This window comes from Ursus maritimus, unplaced genomic scaffold (assembly GCF_017311325.1).
Source record: "Ursus maritimus isolate PB19 unplaced genomic scaffold, ASM1731132v1 scaffold_25, whole genome shotgun sequence".
Lineage (NCBI taxonomy): Eukaryota > Metazoa > Chordata > Mammalia > Carnivora > Ursidae > Ursus > Ursus maritimus.
Genome location: NW_024425008.1, coordinates 25,574,230 through 25,589,610, shown reverse-complemented (window position 1 = coordinate 25,589,610; position 15,381 = coordinate 25,574,230). Strand labels below are relative to the sequence as shown.

At 38.8% G+C, this 15,381-nt stretch overlaps 1 protein-coding gene across 1 annotated transcript in view; it reads left to right on the top strand.

The window, feature by feature from the left end:
* The window catches only part of YLPM1 (YLP motif containing 1), a 74,467-nt gene extending 59,419 nt beyond the window's left edge, over positions 1-15,048 (top strand). The window contains 3 exon segments of the mRNA XM_040641652.1: positions 1,413-1,543; positions 14,130-14,312; positions 14,633-15,048. Of these exon segments, the coding sequence (XP_040497586.1) occupies positions 1,413-1,543; positions 14,130-14,276 (278 nt within the window). The 3' untranslated portion in view covers positions 14,277-14,312; positions 14,633-15,048.
* The last annotated feature ends 333 nt before the right edge of the window (positions 15,049-15,381 follow it).

Here is a 15,381-nt window from a genome sequence, read left to right as displayed (position 1 = left end):
CTTTAAGAATTTGTATAATACGTCCTGTCATACACATGAAGATAGAGCCATTTGATACAGCATGTGATTTACAGAGGAGATTAGGAAACTGTTTCTGTTGAACTCATCCATGTAAAAGTTTTTCCAAAGTGATATGATAAAAATTTATTGAGTTTTGTAAAGTACTGTCATTTGCTTGCAGATATTTCAATAATATTGCTTTTATGGGGGAGGATTTTAGGAAATAAAAGCTTTGCCAAGTGTGCGAAATCTTACTGGTTTTTTAAGCCTGTATGGTATGGTACAGTTAGTTGTGTGTGAATCTTTTACATTTGAAGCATAAACTCACCCTCTCTCCTGCCACTGCTTCCATTGTACTTTCCTTTTCATATCAAGTTCTCTCCAACCGGTGCCTAACAGATTTTTATCATAATACACTCTGCACCCTTTATGGAGTTGAATGAAGTATGGTTATTGTGTATTTCTGACGTTTTTTAGGTTTTCTTTTATTGACTTGCTTAATAATTGTGTATATAATCACAGATGATTCAAAAGTTTAGTGCTTCAATGTAGCTAAATATATATATAACTCATTTCACATAGAGAATTCAAAATCAGTATTAACAACCAATAAAAATAACTACACATTTTCGTCGCGTGTTCTTGAAGACACCTAAACTCATGTCTCATAATTTCTGAATCTGCAATCTCTCTTCATTTAATTGGTTACAGTTTGGGGCCCTTGGGAAGCCTAGCCCTCTTAGATTGAGGATTCAGAAAGAAATTTAGATCTGGTCGCTTTGGCTGACTAGCTCTTAGCCTCAGAATGGCCAGTAGCACTTCATAGTATAATCAAAGAAGGTGGTGAGCTGTACAGTCAACTTAGAAACATTAACACATGGCGAATCCTCGCACACTGGTCAAAATCCCAAGGAACTATAAATCTAAAACCTTTTTAAACATTAGCTTGGCTCATTAGGTTGTTGGTACTACCTACTTTTAATATGACACGGTATCACACGTGATTGCAGATCAAATGGGTGGGGTTAATATTGTGTTAAAGAAAAAAAAGAGTGGAAGAAATAGCTTTTAGAACAACCCGTCTTCGCGTTTTCCTTCACAACTTGAGAGCTGAAGTGTGATTTGGTGGGGTGGGAGGCCAGGAGACAAGTGACTTTTCTTGCTCTGCCCGTATTTGTTACCTAAACCAACCTTGTAATGTAATGCCTGCCAGTATGAACACCAAATAAACAATGGAAATGGCACAGAACTATTATCTCAGCCAAGAAGATAGTTTGGATCTGCAAGTGATGCTGCTCTCAGAAATGTGGACCTGCCCTCTGACAGTGTTCCAGACTTCTTTTCCTTTGTTTGTGTGTTGTGTGCAAACTCACACTCTTCCTTAATGCTGCGGCTCTGTGTTTGTCCCTCAGACAAGTTGGATGGCTTGAGAACTGGTACTAAAAGGAAACGTGACTGGGAGGCAATTGCCAGCAGAATGGAGGATTATCTTCAGCTCCCTGATGATTATGACACTCGTGCTTCTGAACCTGGGAAGAAGAGGGTAAGAGACTTTGTCAGGAATTGCCATTAGGTGAAGGGCTCCTTTAGGCCTCTGGGTTTAGAAAGTTACAGGCAGATAAGAACATGAATGCTATTTTTGAGAGCGATTTATACTGTATCATATTACAGATCAAAAAAAAGAGTCATACGTTACAAACTATCAGATTAAAATGTACAGGTAACTTTAAAAATGGAGAACAGAATCTCATGGCCAGCACGTTGTCAACCTTAACGGTGTTTGAAGTGGCCACTTGTGCTGTTTTGTCAGGGGGCAGAATAGCCAGGTGCAGAGTGTAGCGTGTTGAAGAGAATCTGTGGAGTTCTTTTTTTTTTTCCTTAAGATTTATTTATTTATGTGAGAGAGAGTGAGCACAGGGCAGGGGAGGGGCAGAGGGAGAGAGAGAATCTCAAGCAGACTCCCCACTGAGCACAGAGCCCGGCGACACAGGACTTGATCCCACGACCCTGAGGTCATAACGTTAGCCAAAATCAGGAGTGGGACACTTAACCGAGACACCCAGGCGCCCCAAGAATCTGCGGGATTTCTTAATGGATTAGATGTAGAGGGTCCAGGAGTGGATGGAACCAAAGGTGAATCTTCAGGGTTCTGGCCATAAGCACTCCATGTGTGTGGTGCCATTTACTGAGTCAGAGAAAATGGGGGGAGTCCAGTGTAAGACTAAAAAGTGAGGTCAGTGAGGGACCATTTAAGTTAGAAATGATAATAAGATGCAGGACTCCAAAATTTAGGAATTCAGATAGAGGTAAGTGTTTCAAAAGTAAAGAGCAGTCAATTGTTAAATGATACAGAGAAGGCAAGTAAACTGGGAGCAGAGAAATGGCTATTAGTTTTGGCAACATGGAGATCATTGATGATTGATCAGTGATCAGTCAGGTTTTCTTAGAGAGTTGAAGGGTACAGGCAAGCTTGGAGCAGACTAAAAAAGTAATAGGAAATGAAATATAGAACAAAAAATGGGGACACCTTTTTGATGAAGTTTTACTGTGAAAAGGAGCAGAGAAATGTAACCAAAACATTGTATAGGCCTTCCACATAGACATCAAATTCAGGAAAAGTGACCTTTGTGTATATCCTTTAAAACAAAATAATGAAATAAAAAAAGATCATATTATATATCACCTGGATAAGGCTTTTCTAGCTAATTTGTCTTGCTCTTTCTATATATGTATATACAGACCTACCATTCTTTTTATTTTATTTATTTTTTTTTTAAGATCTTTATTTATTTATTCGACAGAGATAGAGACAGCCAGCGAGAGAGGGAACACAAGCAGGGGCAGTGGGAGAGGAAGAAGCAGGCTCATAGCAGAGGAGCCTGATGTGGGGCTCGATCCCGTAACGCTGGGATCACGCCCTGAGCCGAAGGCAGACGCTTAACCGCTATGCCACCCAGGCACCCCTACCATTCTTTTTAAATAGCTCCCTCATATGCCATTGTTTGGTTGTACAGTTATTTATTCAGTCCCTTATTGGTGGATACTTATGCCGTTTTCACTGTATTGTTAATATAAATACTATGGTGAAAGTCATGGTGCATATGTTCTTGGCATCGTTTTGAAAGTATATCCCCAGGGTAGATAGTTAGCACTAAAGCTGCAATCTTATAGAGTATGATATATCATTTTGACAAACACTGTGAGCTTTTTTTCCAAAAAGGTTGTACCTGTTTATACACCCACATGTAAGTAAATGCCTGTTTTCCACACTTGCACCAAAGGTGCTATTTATCAAACTTTTAAACTTTTGACAATTTGGTAGGTAAAACAAAGTATCTGTTTGCATTTCCTTAATTAAAATGAGGTTGTGTATCATTTCTTTATCTTTACACATCATTTCTTTTTTATGAATTTCTTCAGTACTTTTAATTTTGAAAGAGTATTTCTTGTAAGAGAATAAAAATGCCAGTAACACTTCATTACATTGGATAGCATTAGAAAGAACTCCAGTTTTCAAAGCTCTTTTAAATACTTCAGACAGTCCCTAGGTCCACTCTTGTCCATGTGACTTGAGAGGAGGGCAAAGGGAGATTAGGGGCCTTCTGTGTGTGCCTAGCTCCACTCAGGAGCTACGTGTGATGATTCCTCCTATTCCAGTTTTAAGGTTGGGGCAATAGAAATAGAAATAGCTCCTCCTTGGAAATAGTAATTTGGTGTAGTTCAGTAACAATGAATAATCTCAAAATAGAAATATTTTTCTCTAGTTTATTTTTAGTCAAATAACTATTACTCTGTACAGAGAATGTGATCCCATGTAATTTACTTTGTAAGCTGGGTGGACAAAGAGAATTAAGCTGTGCACATCCTAGTTCTTTCTTTTTTTAAGTTTTATTTTCATTCCAGTTAGTTAACATACAGTGTTGTATCAGTTTTAGGTGTACAATGTAGTAATTCAGCACTTCCATACAAGAGCTGGTGCTCTTCATGACAAGTGCACTCCTTAATCCCCATTTGGCTATTTCACACCCCCCCCCCATGGTAATCATCAGTTTGTCCTTTATACTTAAGTCTTTCTTTTCTTTTTTTTAAAGATTTTATTTATTAATTTATTTGAGAGAGAGAGAGTGCGCGCGTAAGCTGGGGTGGTGGGTGCAGAGGAAGAGGGAGAGAATCTCAAGCAGACTTTCCACTGCGCGTAGAGCCTAATGCAGGGCTCAGTCTCAGGACCCATGAGATCATGACCTGAACCAAAACCAGAAGTCGTGTATCCAATTGACTGAGCCACCCAGGTGCTCCAAGAGTCTGTTTCTTGATTTGTCTCTCTCTCTTTATTTTTTCCCCTTTGATCATTTGTTTTGTTTCTTAAATTCCACATATGAGTTAAAATCATATGATATTTGTCTTTCTCTGATTGACTTATTTCACTTAGCATTATATATGTGTGTGTATACACACACACACACACACACATACACACACACTCCCCCCACATGTTTATCCACTCATTAATCAATGGACACTTAGGCTGCTTCCATAATTTGGCTATTGTAAATATGCTGCAATAAACATAGGGGTCCATGTAGCCCTTCAAATTAGTGTTTTTGTATTCTTTGGGTAAATACCCAGTAGTGTGATTGCTAGTTGTATTTTTAACTTTTGGGGAACCTCCATACTGTTTTTCACAGTGGCTGCACCGGCTGGCATTCCCACCAATAGTGTGTATGAGTGTTCCTTTTTCTCCACATCCTTGCCAACACCTGTTGTTTCTTATGCTATTGATTTCAGCCATTCTGACAGATATGAGGTGATATCTCATTGAGTTTTGATTTGCATTTCCCTGATGACAAGTGATGATGAGCATCTTTTCACGTGTCTGTTGGCCATCTGTATGTCTTTGGAGAAATGTCTGTTCATATCTTCTGCCCATGTGTTAATTGGGTTGCTTTTTTGGGTGTTGAGTTTTATAAGTGCTTTATATATTTTGGATACTAACCCTTTATTGGATATGTCAGTTGCAGATATCTTCTCCCACTCCATAGGTTGTCTTTTAGCTTTGCTGATTGTTTCCTTTGTTGTGCAGAAGCTTTTGGTTTTAATGTAGTCCCAGTAGTTTATTTTTGCTTTTGTTTCCCTTGCCTCGGAAGATATAGGAAGAGGTTGCTACAGCCCATGTCATAGAAGTTACTGCCTGTGTTCTCTTCTAGGATTTTTAGGATTTTGGGTCTCACATTTAGATCTTTAATTCATTTTGAATTTATTTTTGTGTATGAAAAGTGGTCCAGTTTCTTTCTTTTACATGTTGCCTTCCAGTTTTCCCAACAGCATTTGTTGAAGAGACTGTCTTTTTCCCACTGGATATTCTTTCCTGCTTTGTTGAAGATTAATTGACCATATAGTTGTAGGTTCATTTCTGGGTTTTCTGTTCTGTTCCATTGCTCTGTATGTCTGTTTTTGTGCCAGTACCATACTGTTTTGATTTCTGCGCTTTATTGCAACTCGAAGTCCAGAATTATGATGGCCTCCAGCTTTGCTTTGCTTTTTCAAGATTGCTTTGGCTATTTGGGATCTTTTGTGGTTCCATACAAATTTTAGAGTTGTTCTAGTTCTGTAAAAAATGGTATTGGTATTTTGATAGAGATTGCATTAAATGTTTAGATTTCTTTGGGTAGGATAGACATTTTAACAAGATTTGTTCTTCCAACCCATGAGAATGGAATGTCTTCCCGTTTCTTTGTGTCATCTTCAATTTCTTTCATCAGTGTTTTATAGTTTTCAAAGTACAGGTCTTTCCTTCTTTGGTTAGGTTTATTCCTAGGAATCTTATTATTTTTGGTGCAGTTGTAAATGGGATTGTTTTCTTAATTTCTTTTTCTGCAGCTTCATTATTGGTGTATAGAAATGTAACAGATTTCTGCACATTGATTTTGTATCCTGTGACTTTACTAAATTCATTTAGCAGTTTTTTGGTGGAGTCTCTCAGATTTTCTTTATGTAGTATCATGTCGTCTGCAAATAGTGAAAGTTTTACTGCTTACTTACTGATTTGGATGCCTTTTATTTCTTTTTGTTGTCTGCTTGCTGTGGTAGGACTTCCAGTACTACATTGGAGAAAAGTGGTGAGAGTGAATATCCTAGTCTTGTTTCTGACCTTAGGGGAAAAGCTCTCCATTTTTTCTCATTAAGGGTGATATTGGCTGTGGGTTTTTCATATATGGCCTTTATTATGTTGAGGTATGTTTCCTCTAAACCTACTTTGTTGAGGGTTTTTATCATAAATGGATTTGTACTTTGTCAGATGGTTTTTCTGCATCTATTGAAGTGATCTGTTGAATGGATAAAGGTTCTTATCCTTTCTCTTACTGATATGACGTTGATTGGTTTGCAAATATGAACCACCCTGGCAACCCAGGAATAAATCCCACTTGATTGTGGTGAATGATTTTTTTTAATGTGTTGTTGGATTCGGTTTGCTAGTATTTTGTTGAGAATTTTACATCTATGTTCATCAGGGATATTGGCCTGTAGTTCTCTTCTTTAGTGGTGTCTTTCTCTGGTTTTGTTATGAGGATAATGCTGCCTCATAGAATGAATTAGGAAGTTTTCCTTTTCTGCTTGTTGGAATAGTTTGAAAAGAATAGCTATTAACTCTTCTTTAGGTGTTTGGGAGAATTCGCCTATGAAACCATCTGGTCCTGGGCTTTTGTTCTTTGGGAGCTTTTTGATTACTGATTCCATTTCTTTGCTGGTTATCAGTCTTCAATTTTCCTATTTCTTCCTATTTTAGCTTTGGTAGTTTATATGTTCATATGTTTCTAGGATTTTATCCATTTCTTCTAGGTTGTCCAATTTGTTGGCATATAGTTTTTCCATGATTCACTATCCATATTCATTTATAATTGTTTGTATTTCTGTGGCGTTGGTTGTTATTTCTCCTCTCTCATTTGTGATTTTATTTGAATCCTTTCTCTTTTTCACTTGGTAAGTCTGGCTAGAGGTTTATCAATTTAATTGATATTGATTGATATTGAACCAGCTCCTGGTTTCATTGATCTGCTCTATTGGGGTTTTTGTTGTTGTTGTTTTGTTTTGTTTTTAGTTTCTGTATCATTTATTTCTGCTCTCTTATTTCTTTTCTTCTTCTGGTTTTAAGTTTTGTTTGTTCTTTTTTTCCTAGCTCCTTTAGGTGTCAGATTAGGTGGTTTATTTGAGATTTTTCTTGCTTCTTGAGCTATGCCTGTAATGCTCTGTACTTCTATCTTAGAACCACTTTTGCTGCATCCCAGAGGTTTTGGACTGTAGTATTTTCATTTTTGTTTGTTTGTTTCTATGTACTTTTTAAAAATTTCTTCTTCTATTTTTTATTTGACCCATTCATTGTTTAATAGCATGTTATTTAACCTCCACATATTTGAGCTCTTTCCAGATTTTTTCTTGTGGTTGACTTTAGTTTCATAGCATTGTGGTCAGAAAAGATGTATGGTATGACTTTGACCTTGAATTTGTTGAGGCTTGTTTTATGGGCTAAATGTGTGATCTATTCTGGAAGATGTTCCGTATGCACTTGAAAAGAATGTGTATTCTACTGTTTTAGGATGGAATGTTCTGAATATATCTGTTAAATCCATCTGTTCCAGTGTCATTCAAAGCCATTGTTTCCTTGTTCATTTTCTGTTTAGATGATCTATTGATGTAAGTGGGGTTTTAAAGTCCCCTACTATTACTATATTATTGATTAGTTCCTTTATGTCTGTTATTAACTGTTTTATGTATTTAGGTGCTCCCTTGTTGGGTGCATAAATATTTATAGTTGTTAATATCTTGTTGGATTGTCCCTTTTGTTATTATATTGTGTCCTTCTTTGTCTCTTGTTACAGTCTTTGTTTTAAAGTCTGTTTTGTCCAATGTAAGTATTGCTACTCTGGCTTTCTTTTGACATCCATTTCAGAATAGATTTTTCTCTGTCCCCTCGCTTTCAATCTGTAGGTGTCCTTAGGTATAAAATGAGTGTCTGGGGATGCCTGGGTGGCTCAGTCAGTTAAGTGTCTGCCTTCAGCTCATGTCATAATCCCAGGGTCCTGGGATCGAGTCCCACATGGGGCTCCTTGCTCAGTGGGGAGCCTGTTTCTTTCTATGCCTGCTGCTCTCCCTGCTTGTGTTTTCTCTCTCTCCCTCTGACAAAAAAATAAATAAAATCTTGAAAAAACAAAACACGTTTAAAATAAATAAATAAATAAAAATAAAAATAAAATAAAACGAGTGTCTGGTAGGCAGCATATAGATGGGTCTCATTTTTTAATCCATTCCATCACCATATGTCTTTTGGAGCATTTAGTCCATTTACCTTCAGAGTAATTATTGATAAATATGTATTTATTGTCATTTTATTATTTGTTTTGTGGTTGTTTCTGGAGATATTCTCTGATCCTTTCTTGTCTTTCATGGTTTGCTGATTTTCTTTAGTGATATATTTGATTTCTTTCTCTTCATTCTTTGCATATTTATTAGTAGTTTTTGATACATGGTTACCATTAGTTTTGTTTATAACCTCTTCGGCACATAGCAATCTATATTAAGTTAATGGTTGTTTAAGTTTGAACCCATTCTTTTTGCCTCTCCTCCCTACATTTTAAGTATATGTTGTTATATTTTACATCCTTTTATTTTATGAGTCCCTTGACTGATTTTTTACAGAAATATTCATTTTTACTGTTTTTGTGTTTCCTACCTTTATACTGTCACTTTTGGCCTCTCCTTTCTACTTAGAGTCCCCTTTAATATTTCTTGCAGAGCTGGTTTAGTGATCATGAACTCCCTTGTTTTTGTTTGTCTGGGAAACTCTTTGTCTGTCCTTCTTTTCTGAATGATAGCCTGGCTGGATAGCGTATTCTTGGCTGCAGATTTTTCCCATTTAGCACTTTGAATATATCATGCCACTCCCTTCTGGCTTGGAAAGTTTCTGCTGAAAAGTCTCCTGCTACCCTTATGAGTTTTCCCTTGTAAGTTACTGCCTTCTTTTGTCTTGCTCCTTTTAAGACTTTTTCTTTATTATTATATTTTGCCAGTTTAATTACAATATGTCTTGGTGTGGATCTGCTTTTGTTGATTTTGATGGGAGTTCTTTGTGCTTCCTGAATCTGGTTATGTTTCCTTCCCCAGATTAGGAAAGTTTTCAGCTATTATTTCTTCAAATAAATTTTCTGTCCCCTTTTCTCTATCTTATTCTTCTGGACTCCTATAATAAGAATGTTTTTACATTTGAGAGAGTCACTGAATTCCCTAAGACTGTTCTTATGTTCCATAATTCTTTTTTCTCTCCTTTGTTCAGCCTGATTACTTTCCAGTACTCTGTCTCCTTAGATCACTAATTCGTCTGCTTCTTCCATCCTGCTCTTCATTCCCTCAGGCATGTTTCTCAATTCATTTCTTGTACTCTTTATCTCTACTATGTTGTTCCTTCTCTCTCTGGTAAGGGTCTCACTGATGCCCTCCACTCTTTTCTGTAGTCTGGTGAGTATCCATAAGATCATTACTTTAAATTCTTTATCAGGCATGTTACTTATATCTGTTTTGCTTAGATTTCTGTCCATGTCCGTGTTCTTTCATTTGGGATAAATTTCTGTCTTCTCATTTTGTCTAAGTCTCTGTGCCTCTTTCTGTGTGTTAGGAAAGTCAGCTACATCTCTCATTCTTGAGGGTAATGGCCTTATGAAGAAGAGGTCCTTTAGTGCCCTGCCGTGTGGTGTCTCCTGTTCTCCAGGGCCTGGTCCTTCCAGGAGTGTATGCTGCATACTTTCTTCTCTTTTGTCCTGGCCATTTTATCCTTCAGGCCAGTTATCTGCAGAGGCTTTTTACCAGTTGTGGGCAATGTTTGGTTCCTGGCCTGAATGTGGTATGTTTTAACTAGGTGTGCTCTGGTCTGTTTGTGAAATGAGACCTGTCGCCACCACTGCCAGAACCGAAGCTCTGCAAAACTCCTGCATCGGGAGATGGCAGTAGGAGCAAGGGTTTGGTTCAGTCTTCTGGGAGAGGGTTTCCACTCACTGCGACTAAGGCTAGTGTGAGTGGGAGAGGCAGTTCCACCAGAGTGCGGGGCGGGGGGGGGGGGGCTCACTTTGGCAAGTTAGGTAGCGAGTGTCAGTGCTGCACCAGTTCCCACAGGTAGTCCTGTACTTATGCTAAGGGTCCAGGGAGGGAAATGGTGCTGGCCAGTTCCTTTGTTCCCAGGGGGTTCTCTCTCTGTGAATGCTGTCTCTCCGGGATTTGATAGAGTTAAAATCTATGTATGATTGAGCAAGATGAGCAAATAACCTTCCCATTGTATGCCACAGGCACTCTTGAGATTGCTGTTTCCATGCTGTATGTTTGCCTGCCTTCTCTCCAAGAGCAGAGCAGTGCCCTCAAGGCTCTCTCCCAGCAAAGCCTGCTGACCTTTAAAACTCCATGCTGGTTGCCAGAAGTCATGAAATTCAGCCCCTCTTACTTTCCAAGGCAATTACTATGGGGATTCATTTTCCCCCTACACTCCCCTGTCTGTTAGTATGTCTCTCGCCCTTCTCCCTGACCACTGCTCCCTCCCCACCCACAGCAGCCACCATCCATTTCTCTCCCAAACCGCCTCTCCATACTTTCTACCTTCTTCAGTGTGACCTCTTCTCTACCTTTAGTTGTGCAGTTTGTTCTGCCAGTCTTCAGATCAGTTTCTGGGGTATTTAGGATGATCTGACAGGTATCTAGTTGTATTTGTGGGCCAAGGCGAGCCTGGGGTCCTCCTACTTTGCTGCCATCTTCTTAACCACCCCCTCCACATCCTAGTTCTTTGAAGTGGCTTATATTTGACTCTTCTCCCCTGCCTCACATCCTCATTTCCAATAGTTTTTAACTCTAAAACCACTTACCAAATCAACACCAGACTACAAGGAGATCCTGTGGGTAGCACTGAATGCAGAATTCATAACTTATTCCTTTCCTGGGGTCTCTTGCTTTCTCTGTAATTTTTTACAAATACCAAGCAGGTTCCTAGGATTAATGTCCACTATAACAAAAAGGTAGTTTTGTAGAGTTAATCATACTAGAATTTTACCAAAATGGCTTGGTTTTTTTAATATAATTTATTTTTTAAAAATTTCAGTTGCTTAGTTGGGCATAAAATGGTAGCTCAAGTGGACTTTGTGTTCCTTTGATGACTGGAAGGTGAATCATTCCCTTGTTTACAGGATTCACACATTTTAGAAATGTTTTTAGTGACAATAGCTAAAACATATGTACCTCAAACCTTTGAGTGTTAGTCAAGACTTTTCTGTATTATACATTTTTTTAATGGTTAAGATTAATGGGGAAAAAAAAAGATGGTAAATCTCAGTAAAAGTACCTCCAGGAAGATTAGGAGAGTCACTAACATTAGAATCCATTTCAAGGGGCGCCTGGGTGATGCAGTCGTTGAGCGTCTGCCTTCGGCTCAGGGCGTGATCCTGGCGTTCTGGGATCGAGCCCCACATCAGGCTCCACTGCTGGGAGCCTGCTTCTTCCTCTCCCACTCCCCCTGCCTGTGTTCCTTCTCTCGCTGGCTGTCTCTCTGTCAAATAAATAAATAAATCTTTAAGAAAAAAAAATCCATTTCAAGTTGAAAGTCATTATTCTGCACCAGTTATACTTCCTGTTTTGGTAGTCATTCATTCATTCTACAGTGTTGAGTGTGTGTCAGGTCTGTGGATGAGGCCACTGAAAGAGCAGACCTCCAGTGGAGGAGTCCAAGATGTGAATAAATAATGTTAGTATAGCACCAATGTATATCAGAGATATGAACAAAATATAGTAGTTTCCAAAATATTTTAATTTCAACTTAAAATTATGGGCATTTGTGCTAAAACATATTGCTTATTTAAAAAATAATTACATACTTTTTCTTCTAATCCTATGTTCTTTATTTTATCTGAATTTTAAAGACTTAATTTAAGCTGTCGGCTTAAAAGTTAGCTCTTAGTTTATTTAGGGTGAGATTGACCAGTGTGTTTAACTCTGTGCCAGAGAGGTACTGTGGACTGGTTACCATTTCTTTCTTCAGTGACCACAATCTGTCCATCTGTCCTTCCTTCATCCTCCTTAACCATAATCATCTTTTGCTAAAGTGTGTCCCCTTTATCCCAAGGGCAACTGAGAGAGTGTATGAATCTGTCAAAATAAATACAATGAGCATAAATACATAGCAGAAAGCCCAGAGACTTCTGTATACAAAAGCCCACATTATTTAGGCTTTTTTTTTTTTTTCTCTAAAGTCCATGAAGGAAATTTAGGTTTTCTACACACTAAAAATCTACTTTAAAAAGAGTTGGGTGTTGGGGCACCTGGGTGGCTCAGTCGGTTAAGAGTCTGCCTTTGGCTCAGGTCAGGGTCCTGGGGTCAAGCCGCGCACCAGGCTCCCTGCTCAGTGGGGATCCTGCTTCTCCCTCTGCCCCTCCCTCTGCTTGTGTTCTCTGTCTGTCTGTCTGTCAGATAAGTAAATAAAGTATTAAAAGAATTTTTTTTTTTAAAAGAAGTTGGGTGTTATCAATTTTTCCCACTGCTATTATTACGTATCTTCTCTTTGACCAAGTGGTTGCTGTGTGGAGAAGCCTAGTCATTTCATTACCAGTCCTGTAAATGGTGATAGGGAAGGTCAGTGTACCTCTAAGAGCAGTAATGCATTTCTATGTCCAGTGTGAAGAGCATGGAGTATTCATGCTCTGGTTTTCTTTCCTTGTCACAGATAATAAATCACAAGCTATATTTAAAATACATCTGGTTGGTGCAGTCAGTTAAGCGTCCAACTCTTGGTTTCAACTCAGGTTGTGATCTCAGGGTCGTGAGATCAAGCCCCATGTCAGACTCCACGCTCAGTGCGGAGTCTGCTTGAAATTCTCTCTCCCTCCCCCTGCCCCTCCCACTTGTGCACTTGCTCGCTCTCTTTCTCTCTCAAATAAATAAATCTTTGAAAAAATACAATCTCTGCAGACTTTGGCACTATGTCCACAGTTTCATAGTTTCTCCTTAAGTATTTCCACTTTTGCAGAATATATCTGCTTATCTTTTTAATTGTTAATATAAGAATCTATATTTGATAATTTACTAAAATTCAAAATGTATCTGCTTACATCTTTAAAATATCAGAATACCAGCCAATGGGAAATATCCCTGATCTATGTATTTATAGTTAAAATCTATGTATTTCCATAAATGCCAGCAGTTGAGTCCATCTCTTTATCTCATGAATGAAAATAGTAATACCAGCTCCCTATTTTCTAAGGTTAGATTTCAAGAAATATTTATTGTGTAGAGATAAGTAAAAGTCCACTGATCTAGGGTATTTATAGTCTGTTAGGGAAGGCAGGTCTATAAATAGATCATTGCAATATAGTGTGGAAGTTCAAAAGTAAACATGTCAAGATCCAGAAGTAGCTCTAAGGAAGCAATGATTGATTAATTATTTGATTGGCAAAGAACAAGAAAGATAAAGCAGGGGTTGATGACTAGACTCCGGCAGGTGGACAGGGTTAGGGGAAGAACACTTCAGGAAGGAGACTAGTATATGTAAGATTACAGAGATGGGAAATAGCCCAATGTGCTCTGAGAGGTAGAAGCCCAATGTACTGCTTATATAAAGGGCTGTAGGCACTGCCTAGAAATGCCACTGGAGAGTAGACGGGGCCAGATCCAGAGAGACCTGTGTGCTTGGATTTTATTCTTTAGGCAGGGGAAAGATTTAAAGCTGTGAGAGTCACAGCCGTGTGTATTTGGGCATCACTCTGGCAGAATGGGTTGGAAGGAGTGAGCATGTAAGGTAGAAAGACTAGGCAGAGGGAAAAATAAGATCAGCAAACCAGAAAGGAGGGACAGAGGAAATGGAGGAGTCAGGACTGAGCTGAGAGCCGAACTGTTCAGGAGCTGGAAGGGTTAGGACTTGGTGACTGACTAGAGAGTTGTCTTTCTGTAACTTAAGATATGTAGCCTTTTCCACTTCTCCCCAGTTAATTCGTAATGTTTTTTTCTCTTCGTTTCAAATCAGTTATCCTACCCCTTAGACTATCTAGAGAGTGAAGCAGCTCTTTGCATATTTTTTTTTTCTAAAGCCCGGCCTAACGCTGTGTTCTTTTTAGGTGAGATGGGCAGACCTGGAAGAAAAGAAGGACGCAGATAGGAAAAGGGCCATAGGTTTTGTGGTCGGACAGACTGATTGGGAGAAGATCACAGATGAAAGTGGTCACCTGGCTGAAAAAGCCCTCAATCGAACCAAATATATATGACACTTAGTTTCTGAGCGGAGTCCTTGTTCCTCTAAGGTGAGATTGCACAGCATGTAAACAGCCTACTGTGTGTGGTTCTGAGGGCTTGAGATAAAGGAGACAGCGTGCTTTGCTCAAAATGCTTCTCGTAGTATTTTCCGGTTCTGAAAAGAGTAAGTATGTGCGACTTGCCAACATGTACAATGTAGGGTGTTGGAAAAGGGAGCAGTTTTCTGCAGCCTGACTTACTTAATTTAAGACTTGAGAAGAGCTTGGATTCTATAGATTTGAGGAGGAGTGGAGTGATGAGATACTAGAGTCTACTGCACTTTCTGCCTGCTGTTCCATGGTGTGACAGCCTTTTCCTTTCTTTCCAGGTGGTTCGCTTTGAGGTGATCTGCAGCCACGGCCTCATGGAGCTTCGTTGTGTGTCACCTTGCCTTCCACGTTTCGGTTTTTGTTTCGTTTCTACCACTTTAGTTTTTTAAAGTTCTCCAGTGTCCCCAAGAGGTATTAGAATCTTGCTGTACCCAAGCAAGACATTAATTTTTCTTTTTAACTATTTTGGGGAGGGAGGGAGTGATAGCTTAACTGCTGAAGCCAGGTGGGGGTCTGCTGGAGGATTCCAACAGAAAATATTTCCTCCGCTGTACAATGTCACAGACTATCTCTATCATCATTGCTTTGTGGCTGTTTTTGTTTTTTACTGTATGTAACTGGTAGCTGATTGTACTAGGATTAAAAACAATAAACTTTCACGATAAAGCCGATGAGATTCATGGGCTATACAGCACGGGCCCCTTTCTCTTGTTTTCTTAATTTTATTTTTTATTGCTTTTTTAATATGGTGTGTTCTAATTACGTGCTTGTCGAACATCCCCAAACCTCTTTCCTATTGAATATTAAATAGCTTAGTGATTCCATAGCACATGTTGTAAACACAAAGAGGGCTCAGTGATCTCTGTTTGATAGCTGATTTCGTTCTCTACCTTTGCGTCTTGAAGACTGGTAGAGACAATTGCAAGTATTCATCGGTTCCCTGGAGTACATCAGTGCTATAGCATGATGTTTTATTGTCTTATTTTTTTGATGCTCTTGTTGTTCCTCCCTCTTTTCATTCTCTCCC